This window comes from Zootoca vivipara, chromosome 15 (assembly GCF_965207765.1).
Source record: "Zootoca vivipara chromosome 15, rZooViv2.hap1.1, whole genome shotgun sequence".
Classification (NCBI taxonomy): Eukaryota; Metazoa; Chordata; class Lepidosauria; order Squamata; family Lacertidae; genus Zootoca; species Zootoca vivipara.
In genome coordinates this window covers 16,795,740-16,817,405 of record NC_142598.1, presented here as the reverse complement: position 1 = coordinate 16,817,405, position 21,666 = coordinate 16,795,740, and the positions used below count along the sequence as shown (strand labels likewise).

The window sequence follows — 21,666 nt, the reverse complement described above, 5'->3', positions numbered from 1 at the left end:
TCCAAAGAATGTTTAGAAACTGGAACACTCACTTCCAGGTTTGCGGCATTCGGGAGCCAAAGCGTCCAAGGCATTCGGAATCCAAGGTACAACTATACACCGCATTGGCTTCCTAGAGTACTTCTGCTATGGGGCAACTATATAAATTAAGGACGTAAATAAATATCAGGAAAGCAAGATGTCACTTAGAGAAGGATCTGAAATGTTTTCCTTGAAGCTTGAATTTGTTTCATTCTGGATTGTTCTATTTTATGTTCTAATGTGTTGTAAACCGCTTTGAGATTAAAATAATTATTATTGTTGTTGTTGTTGTTGTTATTCATGGGGGGGGGGAATGGCACCTAAACATTCCATTGTGATGACCGTAACCTTGGTTTAAGGTGCCATTTGACAATCAGCTTATATATCCGAGTTTCTAATAAGGCCCTTCTCTATACCCTCCTCAACTGCTTTGGCATGGATGAAGGATGGAGGGAAATGTGTGTAGCAACCTCTGGTTTTTGCATGGTTGGAATGTAGCCTACATTACCCATCACTAGCTTGTATGCCCCTTCCCAATATCTCTACTAGGATATGTAGCCCTTGGACTGGAAAAAAAGTCACAGCAGTACACTCACAATGGGACATTAGTACATTGTACAGGAATATATTGGTAGATGAAGTGGCATACAATGGAAACATAATCAGAATAAGATCATTAGAACAACTTTCCACACCCATAGTTCTCTTTGGAGCCCTAAGAACGTGAGCAAATATTTTGCACCATGTTCTTCAAGACAGATGCTAGCGAACGTTCCCAGTGCGGTTATAACGCCTGTACAAATATCTAATCCTCTTGTTCAGGTTGTGGTAATCGTCCAAGAACATTTGGTCACCCACCATTTTCTTTTTGCGGATGCACCTCTGAAGCTCATTCCCCCGAAAGCCACGTAACCATTTGGGGCCTCTGATCAGGTCCTTGGGGTGGGCCTTAAAGTCCCCTAAAAAGAGCGAAAGAGATACAACAGACATTAAAAAAGAGGTCAGCCTTGGGGCTGTAGGCTGAATAGCCAGACACTGTCCCCCTTCCTCTTTTGCACACACCTCCCAAGGCACCCGTGCTGCCCGGCCCCCTTCTGAGCACAAAAGTAATAATAAAAATGCTGTCAGTGACTGGCAGGAGCTGGAGTCTAACCCAGGGCAGGGGGGGTCAGTGATTTTGGGGAAACTATATCGGCTAGGGGGCAAGAGTCGGAGGCAGGGGGAGCTTCGGAGCTGCAGGATGGATTGAAAGAACAGGAGGAAGAGGCAGGTCAGGTAAGTGAAGGGCCCATGTACTTCTTCACCCTCTCCTGCACCACTGTCTCCCAGAACCAGGAGAGGACTGAAAAGGGAGGAGCAGAGGAGGTTGCCATGCAGGCAGAGTCTTGGGCTATGACAGGGGTAGGTACATAAAGTGGTAGAGGGGGAGTGTTAAGTATTATCCTTGACAATAAAGAGTTAACTATCTGCCGTGTGCATCTTCGGTTGGGAAGCACTCTTAACAAATACCTATTAACAGATAAACATGCATTTCCCTTACTGCTTGTCATCAAATGCCAGCACATACATCTCCCCGAGATTGAGGCTTTCATGTCAGCTCCCTTCGCCCTCCCTCAAGAAACAATGGGTTGAGGGACCCTCCAGAGTAGATTGGGGAACTGTGGAGGGCTGCAGGGTAGGGAGGAGAGGAAGAGAAAGCCTGTGTTTGCTGACATAAAGTTGCATGCTGCCCGATTTATCTGTTCAGTAACTCTGCATCCCCAATATTTACCCAGAATGCCGATATTGTCATAGACCCCAAACAATGCTCGTTTCTCTGTCCATCGATCGACTGGTTCGGGGCGGGGGGGCTCCTTCACACGAATTTGGTTAGGGATTCCTGGAAGAGAAAAAGTGACCAGAAATGTTAGGTCTATCATTGTAAAAACTCCACCTTTGGGAGCTGTTCTTTAGGTACTCACCTTGGAAGCTCTCACATTGCATATGTCCAAAAATACTACTTACTCAGTTAGATTTAGATGTGGGCAACTTGGGATCAATACCCACCCATGCTAATAAAATAATAATAATTTATTATTTATACCCTGCCCATCTGGCTGGGTTTCCCCAACCACTCTGGGCAGCTCTCAATCGAATATTAAAAACACAATACAGCATTAAACATTAAAAAACTTCCATAAACAGGGCTGCCTTCAGATGTCTTTTAAAAGTAGGATAGTTGCTTATTTCTTTGACATCTGATGGGAGGGCGTTCCACAGGGCAGGTGAGGGAACCACCAGAAGGCCCTCAGAGCTGGACCTCAGTGTCCGAGCTGAACGATGGGGGGTGGAGACGCTCCTTCAGATATACAGGGCCAAGGCCGTTTAGGGCTTTAAAGGTCATTCAGGACCAGTGTTATATGGTCCCAGCAGCCACTCCCAGTCACCAGTCTAGCTGCCGCATTCTGGATTAATTGCAGTTTCCAAGTCACCTTCAAAGGTAGCCCCACATAGAGCACATTGCAGTAGTCCAAACAAGAGATACCTAGAGCATGCACCACTCTGGCAAGACAGTCCACGGGCAGATAGGGTCTCAGCCTGTGCACCAGATAGAGCTGGTAGACAGCTACCCTGTACATAGAATTGACCTGCACCTCCATGGACAGCTGTGAGTCCAAAATGACTCCCAGGCTGCACACCTGCTCCTTCAGGGGCACAGCTACACCATTCAGGATGAGGGAGATTTCTGTATTGTCAGAATTCAACCTCAATCTGTAGCCACCATCCATCCTCCAATCGCCTCCAGGCACTCACAGAGGACCTTCACCACCTTCACTTCTGGAACGGATTCCGTTCAACTTCCAAGGTATGGCTGTAGTGCCCCCAACAGTCAGCATAACAGTTACAACCGAGGAGCAGAAACTTCAGAAGGTGTACAATATTGCAGCCAGAGTTCTTGGAGAAGGGCTTCTGCTGATAACCTCATGGGACATATGGAAAAAAAGTGTCCCTTTGGGTACTGAAGCCTGAGGACCCATGTGGCACTTTATAGGAGGGGAAACTGACATCTTCAACTGGGCCCAGAAACAAAGCAGAACATAGTTATGACCCTTAAAGGATTACACATCACCACCACTGTATTAAACAGGGACACCCCACAAGCACGCCTCACAAGAAGGGTTGGATCCACCCCTCTGCAGGAGTGTTCCCCACTGAAGTCAAGTCTACATGTGCCAGGCAGAGATTAAAGCTACCTAGGAATTATTTCTAGGGATTAAGTCACCAGGAAGCAAGCCACATTAAAACTAGCAGGATTTGCTTCTGATCTGAGTGAACAAGCTCACAGAAGTTAGTGTGACTCAAAAGTTGGGTCCCCAGATGAAAATTATGGACTTTGCGGAACTGGCGAAGCTGACATGAAAAATCCAAAACCAGCATGATCAAATATTCCAAAAGGACTGGAGTAAATTCATCTGATATTTGAAAGATTATTGTAAACAAGTAACATCACTAGCAGGGTTATCTGAAGACTTGTAAAGAGAAATTCCCTCCCTTTTTATATTTATTTAAATTAGAGTTATTTTGTAATGAGCATAATTAGAATTGGAAAACGTATAAAATGCAGTGATATAAAGGTTAATTTTGAAAGCCATGAGGCAGGAGGGAAGTCGATAGGCTCTAAGGAGCCAGAGAGGTAAAGTTGATAATAATGATGTGAATGTATATTACCGTATTAAATGGAACAAAAGTTGGGTCCCTAGCTACTGTTGGGACTACAATTCTCATCACCCCTGACTACTAGTCCTGCTAGCTAGGGATGATGGAGGTTGTAGTCCAACAGCAGCCGGGGAACCAAGTTTGAGTAACCCTGATGGCACGATACACGAAGTAGGCTTTGTAAGCATTCAAATAGCTGGGAACTACGGCGGCATGGCTCCGGTGACGTCATCGTCAGGCGACGCCCCCCCCCCCAACCACAGCTACTTCTCCTCCGCGCAGACGGGCTGACTCACCTGTGCTGAATGGCCGGCTCACTTCGGGAGCAAGCAAACTGCGGCCCAACAAGCCCCGCGCGGCTGACAAGAGCAGCGCCGCCGCCATCGAGATCCCGAGTTACTAAACTTCTTCCCTGCTCAGACGACCATAGCGGCCTCAGGAGTCAACTTCCGCCATCTTGGGACCTTCCCAGAATGCATCGCTTCCGCACAGTTTCCGGTCATGGGTTTTCTCTTTTTTTAATGGGAATAGAATGAAATTACCATAGAGCTAGGAAGCGGGGGGGGGGAATGCAAGCCAATCTGGAATACTTTTTTAGGGCTGAAAAAAGGGGGTTAGGAAAGAAACAAAGCACGCTTTAAATAAATTAATTTGGGGGGGGAGTGAGTTGCCTAAAGAAATCAGTGAGAAATGGCTTTGACTTTGACATTGGTTTCCTGGCGGGAGTTGATCACGGTGTGGATTTGCCAAGCGTGCCTTCCTCTTAGCACGCTTCTCCCTTGCGTCCTGAGATCGAGTGTCGTCAAAGCCCATGACACCTTTGGTAAAGGCTGTTCTCCAACTGGAGCGCTCGCAGGCCAGTGTTTCCCAGTTGTCAATGTTTATACATTTTTTAAGATTTGCCTTGAGACAGTCTTTAAACCTCTTTTGTTGACAACCAGCATTGCGCTTTCCATTTTTAAGTTCGGAATAGAGTAGTTGCCTTGGGAGACGATCAGCAGGTATCCGCACAACATGCCCAGTCCAACGAAGCTGATGCTGAAGAATCATTGTCTCGGAAGTATCTGATACTTTCACATCTCTATGCTTTTTGCTGAGCTCTTCCGAGGCTGCTCTAATCGGAATTTTGGGCCGTTGGAGAACCCCGCCCTCTGTACGTGATTGGGGTGGCCGGGCTCAGCGTCGTGATTGGGCGAGCGGGTAGCGTTCGAAGTGGCGGCGCGCATTTCGTCATCTCTCTTCCGTTGTCTCTTATTGGGCGGCGGGTGTGCGCGCGCGCTGCAAAGCTGCGATCAGGCGTTCCTGCTTCCCGCGCTTTTCCCCATTCGCTGAGGACGGGCTGTGTTTCAAGGTCTGCTCTCCGGGTCTCTCCTGCTGAGTGGATTTTCCACGCGCGCTTCCGAAGCGGCCATGGCCGACGCTCCTCCGACTGCGGCCCCCTCCTGGGAGTTCAGCCTGCCCTTGTCGCCCGCCGACTTGCTCCGCGGCGCGGGGCCCTCGCAGTACGTGGTGCAGGAGGTGCTGCCCCCGAAACAGCTCCCGGGGCAGCTGGCAGGTGGGTAGGAGGCGAGCGCTGACGTAGCCGGGGCTCGGGGCAGGCCTACTCTGGAGTAAGACTCCCTCCCGCCTTCATCTGAGCCGGGCTTACTTCCGAGTAACCGTGCAGCCTGAGTAATGACTTTTAGTCAAATACAATAAATGATTGATTGATTGATTAAAGAGAGAGAGAGAATCACAGAATTGTAGACAACCCCGACCAGAGAAAAATGGCAGACCAAGTTGGTGGACAGTGCTGAAATGGCAACCAAGAAGACAATAACTTTTTAAAAAGAATGGGAAAATTTATAATTTATTTACAAGACCATTGTAAACAGGTTAAACATTAGCATGGACAATTTGGAAGGATAAAAAATTGGATAGTATTGATATGCAGTTGTAAGGATTCATGGAAGGGATGGTGGGGGGGAGTCAGAGCATGTGCTCTGCTGATGAGATGTGGCTAATATTGCAGTGGGAGGAGCTAAGGCCAAGAGTGACGCCTAAGGCTATCAAATTAATTCATGGCATAAGTGATATTCAAACCCTGGAGTTTACTGATTCACGCTTCTGTCTTTTAATTGCTACCCCATGCTAGCTATTGCATACCCTCCAACGTTCTCAACAACCTTCAACTTCCCCATTTTTGTCTGCCTCCCCACCCCCATGCAGAGCATTTCCTATCAGAAGTGCCAGTACCACTACCACTAAATCAATAGGACACACCATCCACCGTTCTGTAAAAACACACACCAATAAAGAAATTAGAAAGGGGCAATATTAGACGTGGACACACAAAGCATTTTTTTAATTAAAAAAACAAGACTCCTTGGGCTCCCCTCCCCTTTTATTATTGCCCCTCAAAGCTGGCACATCTCACGGGCCTGGGCCTTGTTGGTGGCAGCCTCTCCTCACCTGCTTTCCAGCAGCCGCTATGAGCTGCCTAGGGGAGGAAACTGTCAGCGGCAGCCATGGAGAGGCAACAGGGCGCTCCCTCGCAGCCACCGCTCTGGACAAGTGTTGGCTCATCATCCTCTCTGATCTCAGTGGCAGCAGCTGGCATCCGTCTGTCTTGGGAGACAGTGGAGGAGTTTGCCTTTGGGGGTGAGGTCAAGCTATTGGAAAGTTGCAGTGTCTGCTGTGGCTGTGGAGACCAATACGGGAAAGACATGCTTTGTGGCAGGTGAAGGCATCCAGTTATTTTGCTGCAGATGCACCATGGTTTTTCTTATCACTGTGCTGCAGCACTAGCGGGGGAAATAGGGACATTCCAGGATCAAATCAAGCTGGGATAGCTTTCGTCATTCCAATACTGTCCCTGGAAAATTGGGACACTTGACAGTTATGCTTTTGTGGCTGATGGCTGTTAATAGATCTACCTTCTGTGAATCCCTTTTTAAAGCTAGCAGAGCTAGAGCTGAACTAGCTCTGCTCCATTGTTTACTTTCAACATTCTTCTGATGCTGAACAGCATTAAGGGTAGTAATTGGAAGTACACTGATTTAAGTCACAGTGAGTCATAGCCTAGCCAGCTATATAAAATTTATCTCTCACATGTGGTCTCTTTCTCTCTGTGTGTGTGTGTATGTGTCTCTCTCTCTCTGCAGCATTTCGGACAGTTTTTCGCACACAAGGAGCTCTTGCTATCCTGCAGCATTTTGATACAGTGTACAGTATCCTACAGTGAGTTTGCATGCTCGGAAACATTAATGCTATTATTAGAAAGTGTTCAGCCTTTTGGGGTTGAGAGTCCCTGGGGCCCTTTTATTAATGGTAATGCAGCTCCTCAGTATACCAAGGAACAAAGTGGGCTGCACAGCATAGGAGAGGGCTGTCAGGAGTGATCATGTCAGTGGCCCTACAAGTCTCGCCATTCCATCATAAGAGTAGTGCCTCAGTAGGATCACCTGCTCTATTCACTGAGGAGGAAACCTAGAGCAGTTAGGAATAAGATACAGTACCTTCAGGCTGCAGGGGTGGGCTATCCTAACTAGTCCCACCACCCTTGCAGGGGAGAATTGTCACTGTAAATCCAAACCTCACCTGTAAGTGGACTGCCTATCACAACAAGGTGATAACAACTCCACCTATTTCCAGACTGCCACCCTCCCCAAAGTGCACAGACTAAGTGGAAGGTGTGCTCTGCTCTGTGCTTTTGACCAATGACCACTTGAGAAAGACCATTGGAGGCTGTGAACTCCCAAGCTGGATCCTAAGTGAAGTCATCTAAAACCCCTTTTCTGGATTTCTCCAGCATCACACCTGAGACAATCTCAGTCAGGGAAGCTGTAAAGCAGTAGTGTGGGTGGTACACCAGTAGCATTCCTAACCTGTCTTTGACCCAACAGCAGATACAGGCCTTGCATTACATAATGTACTTTAAAAGCACCGTATGCCTTAGGAGCTGGGGTCACTGAATGCAGTTCTGAACTGAACCTGGCTCTTGCTTTCCCCTTTTTTGCACTTCACATCTCTGCCTGGCAGCCACTTCCGAACTGTTGATGCTGCTCTTAAAGAAGATGCCCTAGAACTGATGATGAAAGGTGAGTGAGGCCCCTTCGAGGTCATAGAAAGTGTGACTTCTTTTTTGGCAGCTTTATGATGCTATCAAGGCAAATGTGACCTCATTGGCAGGCTGCTCCCTCAGCCTATTCCCCTTATAGAGGTCTGTAATCTTGGTGGTCAGTGCAAAGCTATGTGTGTCCACTGTAAGGGCAGACCTACAGGATATCCCATTCCTTCTGGCTTTCTCTCTGGAGGAGGCATCCATCTCTTGCAAAGTGTTGCAAGGAGTGGTCAGGGGCATGGACACAAGACAAGCCTAGTGTGCCTGGGTTATAGGTTGCTGGGTGCTGCCAGAGTTATGGCTTTTGAGGCAACATGATCACAAGTCTTTGGTAATCTGAAAGCTGCAGTGGGTTTGTATTTAAGGCAACTATGTGCCAAGAGCATGCCTGGTGATCCATCTTCCCACTTCTCTCTACAGTTGTCGCCAGTCACTCTAGTGCCCTGACAGCCATCATGAACAGTGCTGACCTAGCATCTTCACTTCGTGCTCTTCACCATAATGCTCTCAAGATGAACTGCTACCTACTAGCACGGCTGGTGGAAGCTTTTGAAACAGAGTGTGGCAAAAGCAACCTGGTGGGGCTGGATTCCAAGAAGAAGGTAGAAGGCTGAATCTGAAAACTTGCTGGGCTTAAGATGGCCCTTTTTTATCTCTGGACAGTTGCCCCAAAGTCAACTTAAAATCAGTCTTTCAAGTTGTATGATAAAAATAATTGATACATAAAATGTAAGCTGAGAACTTAAAAAGGGACACGGCCTTCCACCGCAAGCTCGTGCATTGATCTTAGGAGTGCAATTTGAACATGTGGAACCTAATTCGTGAAGGGGTGTTGTGTGTGCTCATTCTTCTCTTCCACTCACACCTGAAGTTGATGTCTTGCATTTATGTTAACAGGGTAAGAAGAGCCAGGCTAAAGGCTTTCTCTGGGAGGACGAAAGGCAACACGTCGTGCAGCTGCTCACGCAGTTACTTCAGCTGGACCTTCATCGCCTATGGAACAATTTTGCAGTGGAGGAAGAGTTTATCAGGTGTGAATGTTGGAGGGGTTGAGCAGGAAGCTGTTTCTGGGCAAGGTCTCTGAAAGCATACTTTCTTACATTGCGGAAGAGTGACGGGTCAGTCAGTTTGCGAGGAGGAAGGATTGATTAGGGCAACAAGGCAAACTTGAACTAAGGAAAAATAATTCAGGGATTTTTTTATCACCAGTAATATGTGTGCCTTCAAGGCTTGCAGTGTTGTATCTGATATCCCTCCCATTTCTCTGTTCTCCCCGATATAATCCATATTTGTTCTGATTCCTGTTTTGATTTTCCCTCCAGTTTAGTGACTGGCTGCTGCTACCGCATCCTGGAGAACCCTACCATTGGCCACCAGAGACATCGGCCTACACGAGATGCAGTAATTCATCTGTTAGGTGTAGTTCTACTGCGTTATGGCCATATGCTCAGTAAGTCTACTCTTTTCTTCTAGAGCAGGCATCCCCAAACTTCGGCCCTCCAGATGTTTTGGACTACAATTCCCGTCATCCCTGACCACTGGTCCTGTTAGCTATGGATTATGGGAGTTGTAGGCCAAAACATCTGGAGGGCCGCAGTTTGGGGATGCCTGTTCTAGAGCTACTCCAGTGTCCAACATGATACAGCCCAGCTGCTGTTGCTGGTGCACCATAAACCCCTAACCTAAACTTCCCTACCTATCTTCTTATTGAAAATGAGTCTTCTCTTACCGCAGCTATCTTTGGTAGGTGCCACTCTGAAGGTCGTGCAGATGCTTCAGCACTTTGAACACGTAGCTCCAGTGTTTGTGGAGGCTGTGAGTGTGTGGATCAAGGAATATGGAATGAAGAGCATTGTGGGGGAGCTGCTAAGGTGAGAGAGGCTCTTGTCCTTGCTCCCACCCTGTTCTCGGCAGCTTCAGCCACTGACTCTTGGTTCATTTTTCAGGGAGATTGGACAGACGTGCCCTCAGGAGCTGTCCCGAGACACCTCAGGGGTGAAGGGCTATGCTGCCTTCCTTGTAGAACTGGCTGGACAAGCACCAGCCATAGTGCTGGCCAACATAAGTGTCCTCCTGCATCACCTGGATGGAGAGGTACTCAATATGGGACCATGTGAAATGTTAAGACCACACAACTCTCCTTTTGTTTGGCCTGAGATCTTGAGCATATATGGGAGGACATAGTTTTACTGGCTTATTTAAAGCAAAGAAAGTCACCACCCCCACCTGCCCAGCCAGCATCTTGCATCTGTCAAAGCTCTGTTATTTTGTCTGCATCTCTTTGTTTTGGTTGCACCTCAGTAGGTTCAGAACCAGTAGCTGGCATCTTCTCCTCTGCCGCCCCCGCTCCCTTCATATGCCTGCCTTATAACTATACTGTACTCGGGTTTCAGGCAAAATGAGCACCCGGACCAATCTTGCAATTCAGAACCTGCTTTAGAATGGATCGTCAGCTTTCCTGAGGCTGCAGACAAACCATAGAGAGCTGCACAGAAGAGTTTGGTTCAAATACAAGAATCAGCTCTGTGGTTCTTAATTCATGAAATCCTCTCTTCTGTGGCATCAGCCCTGCTCATGGTTACGTGGTAATGAGTGGTGTTGGTTTCTGAGACTTTCTTTGGAGGAAACCCTTGTTTGGATCAACGTGCAAGTCGGCCACAACCCTGTGCTGCAGCTGGAACACTAGGGGCACACATGTGCCAGCCCAGAAATGTCTTTCGAGCTATACAAAATGGGGTGTGTGTATGGCATCTTAATTCTGTGCCTCTCTAGTTCTGACTCATCAATAATATCCAAGTGTTGCATCAGGATATTCTGGTTTTGGATTGCCTTTCCCTGCAGCTTCTATCAGTCCATGACAAATAGGCTCAGGCTGGCACAGAGCTGCTGTTGTAGTGGGCATCTGGCCTACAAGTGCTGCAGAGATTATGCAATTCAACCTGTTTCATATTGGGAGTTTCCTTGGGACATTTGCCTCCTCGGCCCCTTGTTTGTGAGATTTTGAAAGTGCGAGGAGAAATGCCCTTCTAAACAATATTGTTCTGCAGAGCTATGGGATGCGCAATGCCATTTTGACTGCTATGGCAGAGGTGCTGCTGCAGGTGCTGAATGGAGAGCAGCTGGAAGAAGCTTCCAAAAACACAAGGGATCAATTCCTGGACACCCTGCAGGCGCACACATGTGATGTCAGTAGCTTTGTGCGCAGTCGTGTGCTGCAACTCTTCACCCGAATTGTGCAACAAAAAGTGAGTTGTGAGGGAGGGAGCACTCTTGAGTTGAGCATCCTTTATCAATTCCATACCTTAAAGGGTAGAAGGATAGTTTGCATTGGGAAGTGCCATCTCCCTTGACTTGGTAATTTTAGATTAGAGGGGGCTTTGCTCTAGTTTTCCTGTCCTGCCAAGTTTAAATGGCTTATTTAGGGTTAATTTTTCCTCCCCTCTGCACCTGAGAGTGGGGTTGTGTCTGCTGAGCATCTGCTCCCCCTTCAGTCTTTGGTTCACAGTCTTTGTGTAATCTTTGAGGTATTCCCCTGCTCCATTTTGCCCGTCCTCTGCAGTTGAAGAAAGCAGGAAATGGGCAGCCATGTATGGTAGCCAGACCTCCAGGTCCCCTCCTTATGGATGAGGCTATGAGAAGATCCACACCGTTTGTAAGCACAGGCATCCTTCCCCCCTCCCCCCCACTAAGGCACAATGGGCTTGCACATGACCACACATATGTGCGGTGCCGGGGAGGGGGATAATAATTCAATTGTCCTCCAGCCTGTTGCTGGCCCAAGAGCGTCAGTTCTAGTTGTGGGTATTTATTGATACAGATTTTTGGTCTGGATTGGAGAGAGAGTGGCAGAGAGGGCATTTAAAAGGTGTCCAGAGAGTCTCCCCACTTATGCAAATTTCACCCGGAACGTAACCCCACGTAAGTGGGGAAATGCCTGTACAGGAACACTGAAACAATACAAGATTGGTGGGGGTGGAAAGGTGAGAGATAGGGCAGTGGGCTTTTCCAGGTAGCCCTTCCCAGCCTGGTTTGTAGAAATTCGTCTCTGTCTGGACTTTGTCAGAAAATGCTACAGGTGATGGCTAGAGACAGCTGTAGGCCTTCATGGGAGCAGTGCAAGTAGGAACCAGTCTATATTTCAAGGGCAGTTGTAAACATCATATGCATTTTTAGGGCCAAAAGCAAAATGCAGGTTTCTAGTACCACTTAATCAAGGTAACATGGCATTGGTCCCACTTACTGCTTCTATGGTTGTACCTGTTTATAGCCTCTCATCTCTTTCTTTCTTTCTTTCTTTCTTTCTTTCTTTCTTTCTTTCTTTCTTTCTTTCTTTCTTTCCTCCCTGCTTGTAGGCTTTGCCCTTAACTCAGTTCCAGTCTGTAGCATGCTTAGCTGTGGGTCGCCTACAGGATAAATCTGTAAATGTGGTTAAGAATGCAATTCAGCTGCTGGCTGCCTTCCTTTCCAACAATCCTTTCTCCTGTAAGGTAAGCTCTTTATCTCACATTTTGCTTGGTACACAAACACCCTCTCCTGCCACTATATACACCCCCTTCCCCAAACTTTGGTTCCTACTCATACACAATTGGATGGAAAAGAAGAGGTAACTCGGTAGATAAATGTTTAACTCAATTAAGCTGCATGAAACATGTGCAAGACAGATCAGAGCGTCAAGTGCTTGTCATTATGCCCCTCCTGAAAACACACACATACACCTTTTCTGGTGGCTTATTCCCCACCCCCAATTTCATAACGTACAGGGGGCCACACACCAGAGGCAGTAACTCTTCATGAGTTAGTTTGCAATGACTCTTCCTCTGAGTTGCTTATGGGAGCTGCCTTTATCTTTTTAAAACTATTATAAGTTACTTATATTGGCATGGGACGCAGGAGGCACTGTGGGTTAAACCACTGAGCCTAAGGCTTGCCGATCAGAAGGTCGGCGGTTCAAATCCCTGCAACAGGGTGAGCTCCCGTTTCTTGGTCCCTGCTCCTGCCAACCTAGCAGTTCAAAAGCACGTCAAAGTGCAAGTAGATAAATAGGTACCGCTCCGGCAGGAAGGTAAACGGCGTTTCCGTGCACTGCTCTAGTTCACCAGAAGCGGCTTAGTCATGGTGGCCACATGACCTGGAAGCTGTACGCCAGCTTCCTCGGCCGATAAAGCAAGATGAGCGCCGCAACCCCAGAGTCTGTCACGACTGGACCTAATGGTCAGGGGTCCCTTTACCTTTTTATATCTGCATTCGCTCAGGTAACTTGAAGACAATCTAACTTTTGGATCACATTCCCTTAGATCTCACAAGATTTGGATATGAAATTTGGTGATAGTAGGGGAAGAAGGGGTTTGGTGGGAGGAGCATGAAATTAGCTGCGTTAACAAGAATTCTTATGTTCACAGTTGAGCTGCACAGACTTAACTGAGCTGCTTAAGAAAGAGAAGCAGAAACTTCAGGAAATGAAGAGCAAAGGCAGAACCAAAACTGGTAATGTGCTTCCCTGTGCCGCAGCTCGACATTTGAGGTGCCCCTGGCTGGGGAGGTGTGGGAAAAGGCAGAAATGGAAAAGGAAAAGGCATGGAGAATAGAAAGGCAAAGTTTGATACCAGTGGTGAGAGTGGAACACAGGAGAAAAGGCAGAAACCTCCTGGAGACTTGAACACAATTCAAAATTGTACCTTCAGCTCCAGCAAAGCCTGTATGAGGGGATGTCTTAGAGAACACACCTTAAGACATTTGCAATTGGTACGTAGTTGTGTGTTGTCTCCTTTATTAAGGAGGCTTAAGCCCAGTTCATAAGTCCATGGCTGCTTTGGATTCAGAAATGTTTCCCATTTCAAGCAGTTTTCCATGGCATGGTAAAAACCAGTTAATCAGTTGGGAAAGATCTTCCCCCACTCCTAACCTGGCACTCTTAACCACTATACCACTGGCTCTGTACAGAAGTAACATCTCCATTCATTGGTCCATCCACTTTTGCCTCTAGCCCCGTACATCACTGTCATGTAGCTTTTGAAAGGTTGCCTAGAAGTGAATGCAGCCCTTGGGTTGAAAAGGGTTCCCTCACCACTTGCTCTATAGAATACTAACCTCCCATTCACTGCTGTTCATTTCACCTCGCAGCTGCAGTGATCCCCCCAGAGGAGGAGTGGGAAGCCATGCAGCCAGAGCTTCAAGCGACCTTGAAGAGTTGCCTTTGCTCACGAAAGCAGGAAGAAGAAGAGGTGGGTGAGCTTGAGACGGAGAACCCAGAACGATTATTTGAGAGCATCATCCAGCTGTTAAGGAAATCCAATTATAAGTGAGTAAACCCAGAAAGGATTTGTGTGCTTCTCATTGCAGTATGGTGGGGTTTTTTCTTGGGAGCTACGTGTCCCAAATATTCCCCCGCAAGTAATTATAAGGGGACGCTGCATCTCTCAGATGAGCTGGATGAGTGTGCGAAGGGCAGCTGGATCACATATTTTGCCACACGTGCTTTCAATGCAGGGGTGCCATTCATCTGACACAACAAGGTATGCGCCAGTTCCAGGCAGTGGAGCCCTTCAGCGGACCAAGAACAAAGGGTGATGAGGAAGACTTCATCCTGAGCGTGTTGAGAACACTTTACATAGGTAACCATCCATTTGTCATTGAAATTCTATTCAATATTGATCCAGAGTAGAACCTCAACATATAATTAGCACAGTAACATCTTAAACACATTGCAGGATTCAAAAAAAAATAATAGACCAGAGGCAATAAATATTTCATCCAACAGAGCTTTACTGCTACTGACGGCAAATGAGCATAATGGTCACAAATCCAACACTTTTAGGATTGGCACTGTCCATAAGAAATCCAGTTGCAGGTGACTTAACTTACGCTTACAGTAACTATAATAAGACTAAACCTTAATGCTATATACAGAACAGAACAAAACAGACAGAAAAGAGATAGAAAGAGAAAGTGAAGCACAGGCTCCTACTGGCCTTACTTTTATAGTCAGCATGACCTTGACAGAAAGAGATAAGAGAACCAGTTTAAACCAGCTGTACTCAGCTTCTCTGAAGGAATAACCCAAACATCATGAACCTTTTGCTTGTTTCTTTCACACAGAGAAGCTTCCAGAACCGTCTTGAATTAATTAGAATAGGAAAGATCACATCAGACAATACTTTCTGCAAACTGACACTGTTAGTGCTCCACCTCACATTGCTGCTTGGTTGGCTCCAGTATCCCCTCTTTATGAGGACCAAACTAAACAAATGTGGATGCCGCTATTGCATCTAATTGTGTGTCTTTTCTCATATGAAGTGAGTAGTGGAAGGTACCGAAATCAAAAAGGGGTTGTGGATGTGGAAGCTAAACTCGTCCTTCTTCACCATACCTCTCAGCAGTCAGGCACCCAAACATGTTCCCTTGACCCCATCGCACTCCCACTCTTGAATCAGGATGGAAGAAAAGCACCCAAAGCAATAGAGCACAGTGGGAGGGGTGATGGATTCAGTTCTCCCACTCATGTTTAATGAAATTTAGTCTGTCCATCCACTCCCATATTATATACATCATAGTGGCTACAGCTATTGTTAGATTGACACTAGTTCCCTGCCACACTGGACCTTTGTCTGGAAACATGGAGAACACTGTTATCTTTCATCAGACTCTGCATGTGGTGAAAAATTCACCATTGCAATATAGGTCTCTATGCCATTGTATTTAGACCTCTATGATAGTGTGTTGGAGCTGCATGGGTCTTCTTTCTGTGTTTCAGGGTCCCAGGCTGAAGGTGGTGTCCAAGAATCTACAGATGGGGAGGAAGAACAAGCCCAGGAAGTGGAGCAGCCTCCAGAAGAGTTAATAAAGCAGGAGATGCTGGTGCAGTACTTGCAGGATGCCTACAACTTCTCTGCAAAAATCACGGAAGCCTTGAGCTTGGTCTCCAGACTAATGTATGAAAGCTCAGTCTCCGGTAGGTGTAATCTTCTACTCCTTATTTATCTTTTCCTGATAATGCTAGTCTTATATAATGTTGTTTTTTAGTTTGTGGAGCCCAAGGATGTGGACAGAATTTTTGGTGAAGTAATGCCTATCACAGGATAGCTCATCGTTTGCCCTTCTTTGCTTATAAAAGCCCTAGCAGAAGAGGGAACTGGTTGAGTGGGCAAGGGGAATGGTCATTGTCTCCGAGACAGAGCTGTTTCCATCAGGCTCAAAAGAGGCATGGTTAAGATCTTTGTTTAAAAAGCAAAACCCTCCATGAATCGCATCTTGTTGAAGAATTGCCAGACGGTCTCCAGTATTGGGGGGGTGGGGGAGAAGTTTAAGGATGTTATGGCATCTCAACTCCGCCATTTCAGTCATTTGGTTCTGGGACAGAGACAACTCTAGTCACCTTAGGTGATCTACAGCAGGAACTAGGCTAGGGGAGAGCACCCCAATTGGTTCTGAGCCGCTTTCAATACCAGGGTACCCTGGGTCATTGGACTGGGTGGCACTGTTTTGTGGTGGTTCCAGTCTTTCCTGGAAGGGGTTTCAGAAGATGGTTGTGGGTCCTATACAACACCATGGGCTCTATCTTATGGGGTCCTGCAGGATTCTATTCTGTCCCCCATCTTGTTGAACATCTACTGTGACGTGTTCCACAAGGGGCTGCCTTTGAAGACTGCTTAGCTGCTGACTTAGCTACCTATAAACAACTTTGGTCCAATATGTGGAGGAGGGGTGGAGCACTCAATCCCTCCTATGTGTCTAGCATTGAAACCAGGTCTACTGCCATAGGACGAAAGCACCATCCTCTCCTTAGGATAGAGATGTAGCAGGCAGGGTGGAGCTCTCCGTCCTTCTGCCACCCCTCAGGAGGCCAATTACATGCTTTGGCTAGTAACTTTTGCTGTGGCTCATTTACAAGGCTGCCTAACAGAAATGTAACATGAACATTGCAGCATTTAAGACATCTGGGTGTTTTTTTTAAAGATGCAGTAGAAAACCAAGTGCCCTCACCATCCTTTTCTCTTCTTTCCCCCCCAGTTATGCAGGAAGCTATTGAATTCTTTGTGATAGTCTCTCAGTTTGGTGTCCCTCAGGCTGTTCTTGGAATACGTCGAATGCTTCCACTTGTATGGTCCAAAGAGCCAGGAATCAGAGATGCTGTGTTGGATGCCTACAGGACGCTCTACCTGAATCCTAGTGGAGACTCTGAAAGGTTTGGCTGACACCCTTCCACCTGCCATGACAGAGTAGATCAGGCATCCCCAAACTTCAGCCCTACAGATGTTTTGGACTACAATTCCCATCTTCCTCAACAACTGGTCCTGTTAGCTAGGGATCATGGGAGTTGTCGGCCAAAACATCTGGAGGGCCGCAGTTTGGGGATGCCTGGAGTAGATTGTGCTTTATCTTAACTGGGAGTTTCGGGGAGGCGTGGAGAAGATGCAGTTACAATCAAGCATACTATTTCTGTGTGGCCAGTCCTGAGGTCTGTTTTAAACTGTCAGACTGAAATCCAGTGTACTCCTTGGGGTTCACATAACAAGCAATGCATCTCTCAAACTGCCTTTTCCCTCTAAATGAATACTCTGGTTATGAACTATGTCAAGTTACTACTATTGGTGTAGTCCCCATTCAACTTTTTAATCTAGGTTTGCGATCATGACAGCTGTTAAGTAGAATCTCTAAATCCTTTATCTTTTTCTTTTCTCTTCCTGCCTCTCTTCAATACACAGGGCTCGAGCCCAGCACTTGGTGAAGTCTCTCTCCCTCCTCCTGGTGGATGCGTCACTGGGGACTACTCAGTGTCTCGGAGAAATTGTGAGTGCGCTTTCCCCTGTAACAGACCACCTCTCACAAACCCAATCACACTTGACTTGGAGTATAAGCCTGTTTTGAAAGTTTTTTTTCTTGAGTTCTTTGAGCTCTTGAGGAACTTACTAATATAGGCATATCTGGCAGAACAATTTCAGATTGGTCCAATTTACTGACATTGGGTGGTAATTTGGTTGAAGCAAGTTAAAGAAAAGAGTACTTCCCTGGACACATAATTTGTGGAATTTGCTATGCTGGTGGCCACCTGCTTAGATCTCAGTTCAAAGGGAGGGATAAGACAAATTTGCAGATCAAATTGTACCTCTGTTCAGAGGCTGTGGTCCTCTGAATCCTGCTATTGGGGGGCAAGTATAGTACTAGGAGGAAGGTTGTTGCTTCCGTGCCCTGCTTATGAACAGCTTTGAAGCATCATGCTGGATATTGTTGGGAAGAGAATTATGGACTATTGGTCTGTTGTTATTGGGATCTTGTATATTGTAATGTATTTTTAGTCCTTGTTTAATTATTGTGTTGGGGTGGGAAAGGGAAATTGGTCAACCAGATTGGTCTCTTAACCCACATTCCTGACAGTAGCTTTGAAAAGTTGGAATAGAACTCCTATATACTGTGTGTGTGTGTGTGTGTGTGTGTGTGTGTGTGTGTGTGTAACTCACCCAAATTTCTGCAGCATAAAAGCACTCTGCTGCTCAAAATTGCAACTTATTTATTCCATCCACTTAATCTGCACAGAATTGACCTCACTCAGGGGTGGGGGGAATAACTTACATGCTTTTTTTAAAAAAATAAACAATTAACAATTGATTGCTTTTTCTCCCCTGATAATCTTTGTGGTTCCCTAGATCTCTGAGTTTGTGCAAAAAGATGAAATAAAACCTGCTGTGGTCCAGCTGCTCTGGGAACAGTTTACAGAGAAATTGCAGTGTTCAGCATTGGAGCGCCATGCTGCCATCATGCTTCTTGGGATGATGGCACGGTGAGTCATTAATTTAGCCTCCTGTGTGCTGGCAAAAAGCTTAGATTAATCCTTTCTAATGCAGTTTCCCCCCAACTACTGTCATTCCAAAGACCTGGAGTTGCATTCAACCAACCAGCTTTACTAACAGAAGCCCGCACAAGGGTTTACTGCATAGCTGCTCTCTCACTGGGTTTACTGCTCTCTCACTGAAATTATTATTATTATTACTATTATTACTATTATTATTACTATTATTATTATACCCCGCCATCTGGCTGGGTTTCCCCAGCCACTCTGGGCAGCTTCCAACAAAATATTAAAATACAGTAATCCATCAAACATTAAAAGCTTCCCTAAACAGGGCTGCCTTCAGGTGTCTTCTAAAAATCTGGTAGTTGTTTTTCTCTTTGACATCTGGTGGGAGGGTGTTCCACAGGGCGGGTGCCACTACCAAGAAGGCCCTCTGCCTGGTTCCCTGAACTTGGCTTCTTGCAGTGAGACAACTGCCAGAAGGCCCTCAGCACTGGACATCAGTGTCCGGGTAGAACAATGGGGGTGGAGACGCTCCTTCAGGGCTTTAAAGGTCAGCACCAACACTTTGAATTGTGCTCAGAAACGTACTGGGAGCCAATGTAGGTCTTTCAAGATTGGTGTTATGTGGTCTCGGCAGCTGCTCCCAGGCACCAGTCTAGCTGCCGCATTCTGGATTAATTGTTTCCGGGTCACCTTCAAAGGTAGCCCCACATAGAGCGCATTGCAGTAGTCCAAACGAGAGATAACTAGAGCATGCACCACTCTGGCGAGACAGTCCGCGGGCAGGTAGAGTCTCAGCCTGCGTACCAGATGGAGCTGATAAACAGCTGCCCTGGATACAGAACTAACCTGTGCCTCCATGGACAGCTGTGAGTCCAAAATGACTCCCAGGCTGCGCACCTTGTCCTTCAGGAGCACAATCACCCCATTCAGGACCAGGGAGTCCTCCACACCTGCCTGTCTCCTGTCCCCCACAAACAGTACAGTGGTACCTCTACTTACGAATAACTCTACGAACAGAGCTCCGTCCGCCATCTTGGATGCGGTTTAGATAGGATTTTTTCTACTTACGAATTTTTAGATAGGGTTGCTTCGACTTACAAATTTTTTCTCCCAATGCTTTCCTATGGGATTCGACTTACAAATTTTTTCAACTTACGAATGTGCGTTCGGAACGCATTAAATTCGTAAGTAGAGGTACCACTATACTTCTGTCTTGTCAGGATTCAACCTCAATCTGTTAGCCGCCATCCATCCTCCAACCACCTCCAGGCACTCACACAGGACCTTCACCGTTTTCACTGGTTCTGATTTGAAAGAGAGGTAGAGCTGGGTATCATCAGCATATTGATGAACACCCAGCCCAAACCCCCTGATGATCTCTCTTTAGTGGAGGACGTTAGCTTGAGATTGGTTACTCTTCCCAGTCATGCCACAGGCAGGGTCATGTCAATTAAGACAGACTGTTAAACTTCTCTGATAGAGAACCCCACCCAATGCTAGTCCTGTCTCTTTCAAAGCAACAGTTTCTCTCCCTCACCACCCACCCCTATGCTCCTGCTCTTTTCTACCCTCACTCTCTTGGGTTAGGTAGGTGAGGGGAAGCCAAAGTAATCTTGAAATTTGGTTGGTTTGGCTGTATTGCCCTTTTTGCCATAGGTATGTGGTCCTCACCAGCATTCAAAGGTGTTGCATTTTGTGTGGGCCAACAAATTTCACAAGTCAGATATCAGCCACAGTCGTCTTACTGTTGTGGTACCCCAGTGAAATAAATTTATCTTGTCTCCCACTAGCTGAGGCTTAATGCATAACTAAGCATGGGGAATAATCTCTTAGATTGTTTTGCTTCTGTGGTATAGTTGGATTTTAGTGGCTTGAGTCCTTCAGAGTCACCCTCATGTGGTTCTAACGAAATATGTTTTTGCCTTCACCAGAGGGAAGCCTGAGATTGTCGGGAGCAACCTGGATGTTCTGGTAGCAGTGGGGTTGGATGAGAGAGTGCATGAAGATTATCGCCTTGCCCGAGAAGTGTGCAATGCCATCTCCAAAATTGCCAGTAGCCAGAAGGTCAGAATCTGCCTGTGATGGGTATAAAGTTCTGTTCTTGCATTTTCTGCCACAACAGGTGTACCCAACTTCGATAAGTCTGGGTCTTGGAGCTTTATCAGGAATGAATATTGCATTTATTCTTTGTCCCAAACTGTAATAATATTCAGTGTAACTATACAGTGCAACTAAACAGCATGTTTTTGAGTACTCTCCTCCTTCACCTTGCATCTTTTACAACAGCCCTACTGTGCCTAGTGTTCTACCTTTTAATTGGCATTTGGAAGACACTTTCTGCTATGGGGAATTCATGCTCTTTTAATCACTCCACAATATTGCAGTATGTTGTGTAGACTGGTCTGCAACTGGTGGGTTGTGACCTGCTAGTGCAGGCACCCCCAAACTCTGTCCTCCAGATGTTTTGGGACTACAATTCCAATCATCCCTGACCACTGGTCCTGTTAGCTAGGGATGATGGGAGTTGTAGTCCCAAGACATCTGGAGGGCCGAGTTTGGGGGTGCCTGTGCTAGTGGGTTGTGGCTTGATCCAAAATGGACTGCAACAGGACAACTACCACTATGCAAATATAGATGGTAAAAGATTAAGAAATGGGTATGTTTGGGTTAAAAGTGGGCCCTGCATCTGAGAATGTTGAATATACCTGCTCTAGATCAGGTGTGAGGAACCTTTGACCCTCCAGATGTTGCTCACATTATCCCTGGTCATTGGCTATGCTTGCTGTAACTGATGGGATTTGTGGTTCAACAACACCTGGAGGGCGAAAGTTTCCCCATTCCAGTTCCAGATCATTGTCCAAAAGCCAGGCCTCTCCAGTACCCTTTTAAGTGCCACGGCCCAATCTGACCAAGCATGTGTCATTTAACCGTTGTTGTGAATAAAGGACTGAGTTCTGATGCGAAAATCTCAAGCTGCTGTGCTTGGCCAAACTCACGGAGCAGTCGCGAGGGTAGCTTTAAATTAGAACTGTTTATTTTTGCTACATTTAATCAG

At 46.5% G+C, this 21,666-nt stretch overlaps 2 protein-coding genes and 1 non-coding gene across 3 annotated transcripts in view; 2 read left to right on the top strand and 1 right to left on the bottom strand.

Annotated features, from left to right (window-relative positions):
• Positions 1–630: 630 nt before the first annotated feature.
• Positions 631–4,177, bottom strand: MRPL51 (mitochondrial ribosomal protein L51). Its single transcript, XM_035141047.3, has 3 exons — positions 4,014–4,177; positions 1,793–1,900; positions 631–980 (listed from the first exon to the last, which is right to left on the bottom strand). The coding sequence occupies exons 1-3, from the start codon at positions 4,099–4,101 to the stop codon at positions 784–786; spliced, it is 393 nt and encodes a 130-aa protein (XP_034996938.1). The 5' UTR covers positions 4,102–4,177; the 3' UTR covers positions 631–783.
• A 730-nt stretch (positions 4,178–4,907) lies between these two features.
• NCAPD2 (non-SMC condensin I complex subunit D2) overlaps positions 4,908–21,666 on the top strand; it is a 28,976-nt gene continuing 12,217 nt past the window's right edge. The window contains exons 1-18 of the mRNA XM_035141283.3: positions 4,908–5,272; positions 6,861–6,936; positions 7,738–7,796; positions 8,240–8,421; positions 8,717–8,850; positions 9,142–9,269; positions 9,567–9,690; positions 9,766–9,913; positions 10,867–11,064; positions 12,172–12,306; positions 13,219–13,303; positions 13,940–14,117; positions 14,306–14,430; positions 15,570–15,767; positions 16,826–17,000; positions 17,521–17,605; positions 18,460–18,593; positions 20,543–20,675. Of these exons, the coding sequence (XP_034997174.3) occupies positions 5,128–5,272; positions 6,861–6,936; positions 7,738–7,796; positions 8,240–8,421; positions 8,717–8,850; positions 9,142–9,269; positions 9,567–9,690; positions 9,766–9,913; positions 10,867–11,064; positions 12,172–12,306; positions 13,219–13,303; positions 13,940–14,117; positions 14,306–14,430; positions 15,570–15,767; positions 16,826–17,000; positions 17,521–17,605; positions 18,460–18,593; positions 20,543–20,675 (2,442 nt within the window). The 5' untranslated portion in view covers positions 4,908–5,127. The remainder of the gene's footprint in view (positions 5,273–6,860; positions 6,937–7,737; positions 7,797–8,239; positions 8,422–8,716; positions 8,851–9,141; positions 9,270–9,566; positions 9,691–9,765; positions 9,914–10,866; positions 11,065–12,171; positions 12,307–13,218; positions 13,304–13,939; positions 14,118–14,305; positions 14,431–15,569; positions 15,768–16,825; positions 17,001–17,520; positions 17,606–18,459; positions 18,594–20,542; positions 20,676–21,666) is intronic.
• LOC118075513 (small nucleolar RNA U85) lies at positions 7,847–8,164 on the top strand. Its single transcript, XR_004691391.1, has one exon. It is a non-coding gene; the product is annotated as a small nucleolar RNA U85 (small nucleolar RNA).

Coding starts and splice junctions, on each gene's coding strand:
- MRPL51 (XM_035141047.3), bottom strand. CDS start 4,101: ATGGCGGCGGCGCTGCTCTTGTCAGCCGCGCGGGGCTTGTTGGGCCGC. Junction 1,901..4,013: donor GAGCCGGCCATTCAGCACAG/GTGAGTCAGCCC, acceptor TTTCTCTTCCAG/GAATCCCTAACCAAATTCGT. Junction 981..1,792: donor TGACAATATCGGCATTCTGG/GTAAATATTGGG, acceptor CGCTCTTTTTAG/GGGACTTTAAGGCCCACCCC.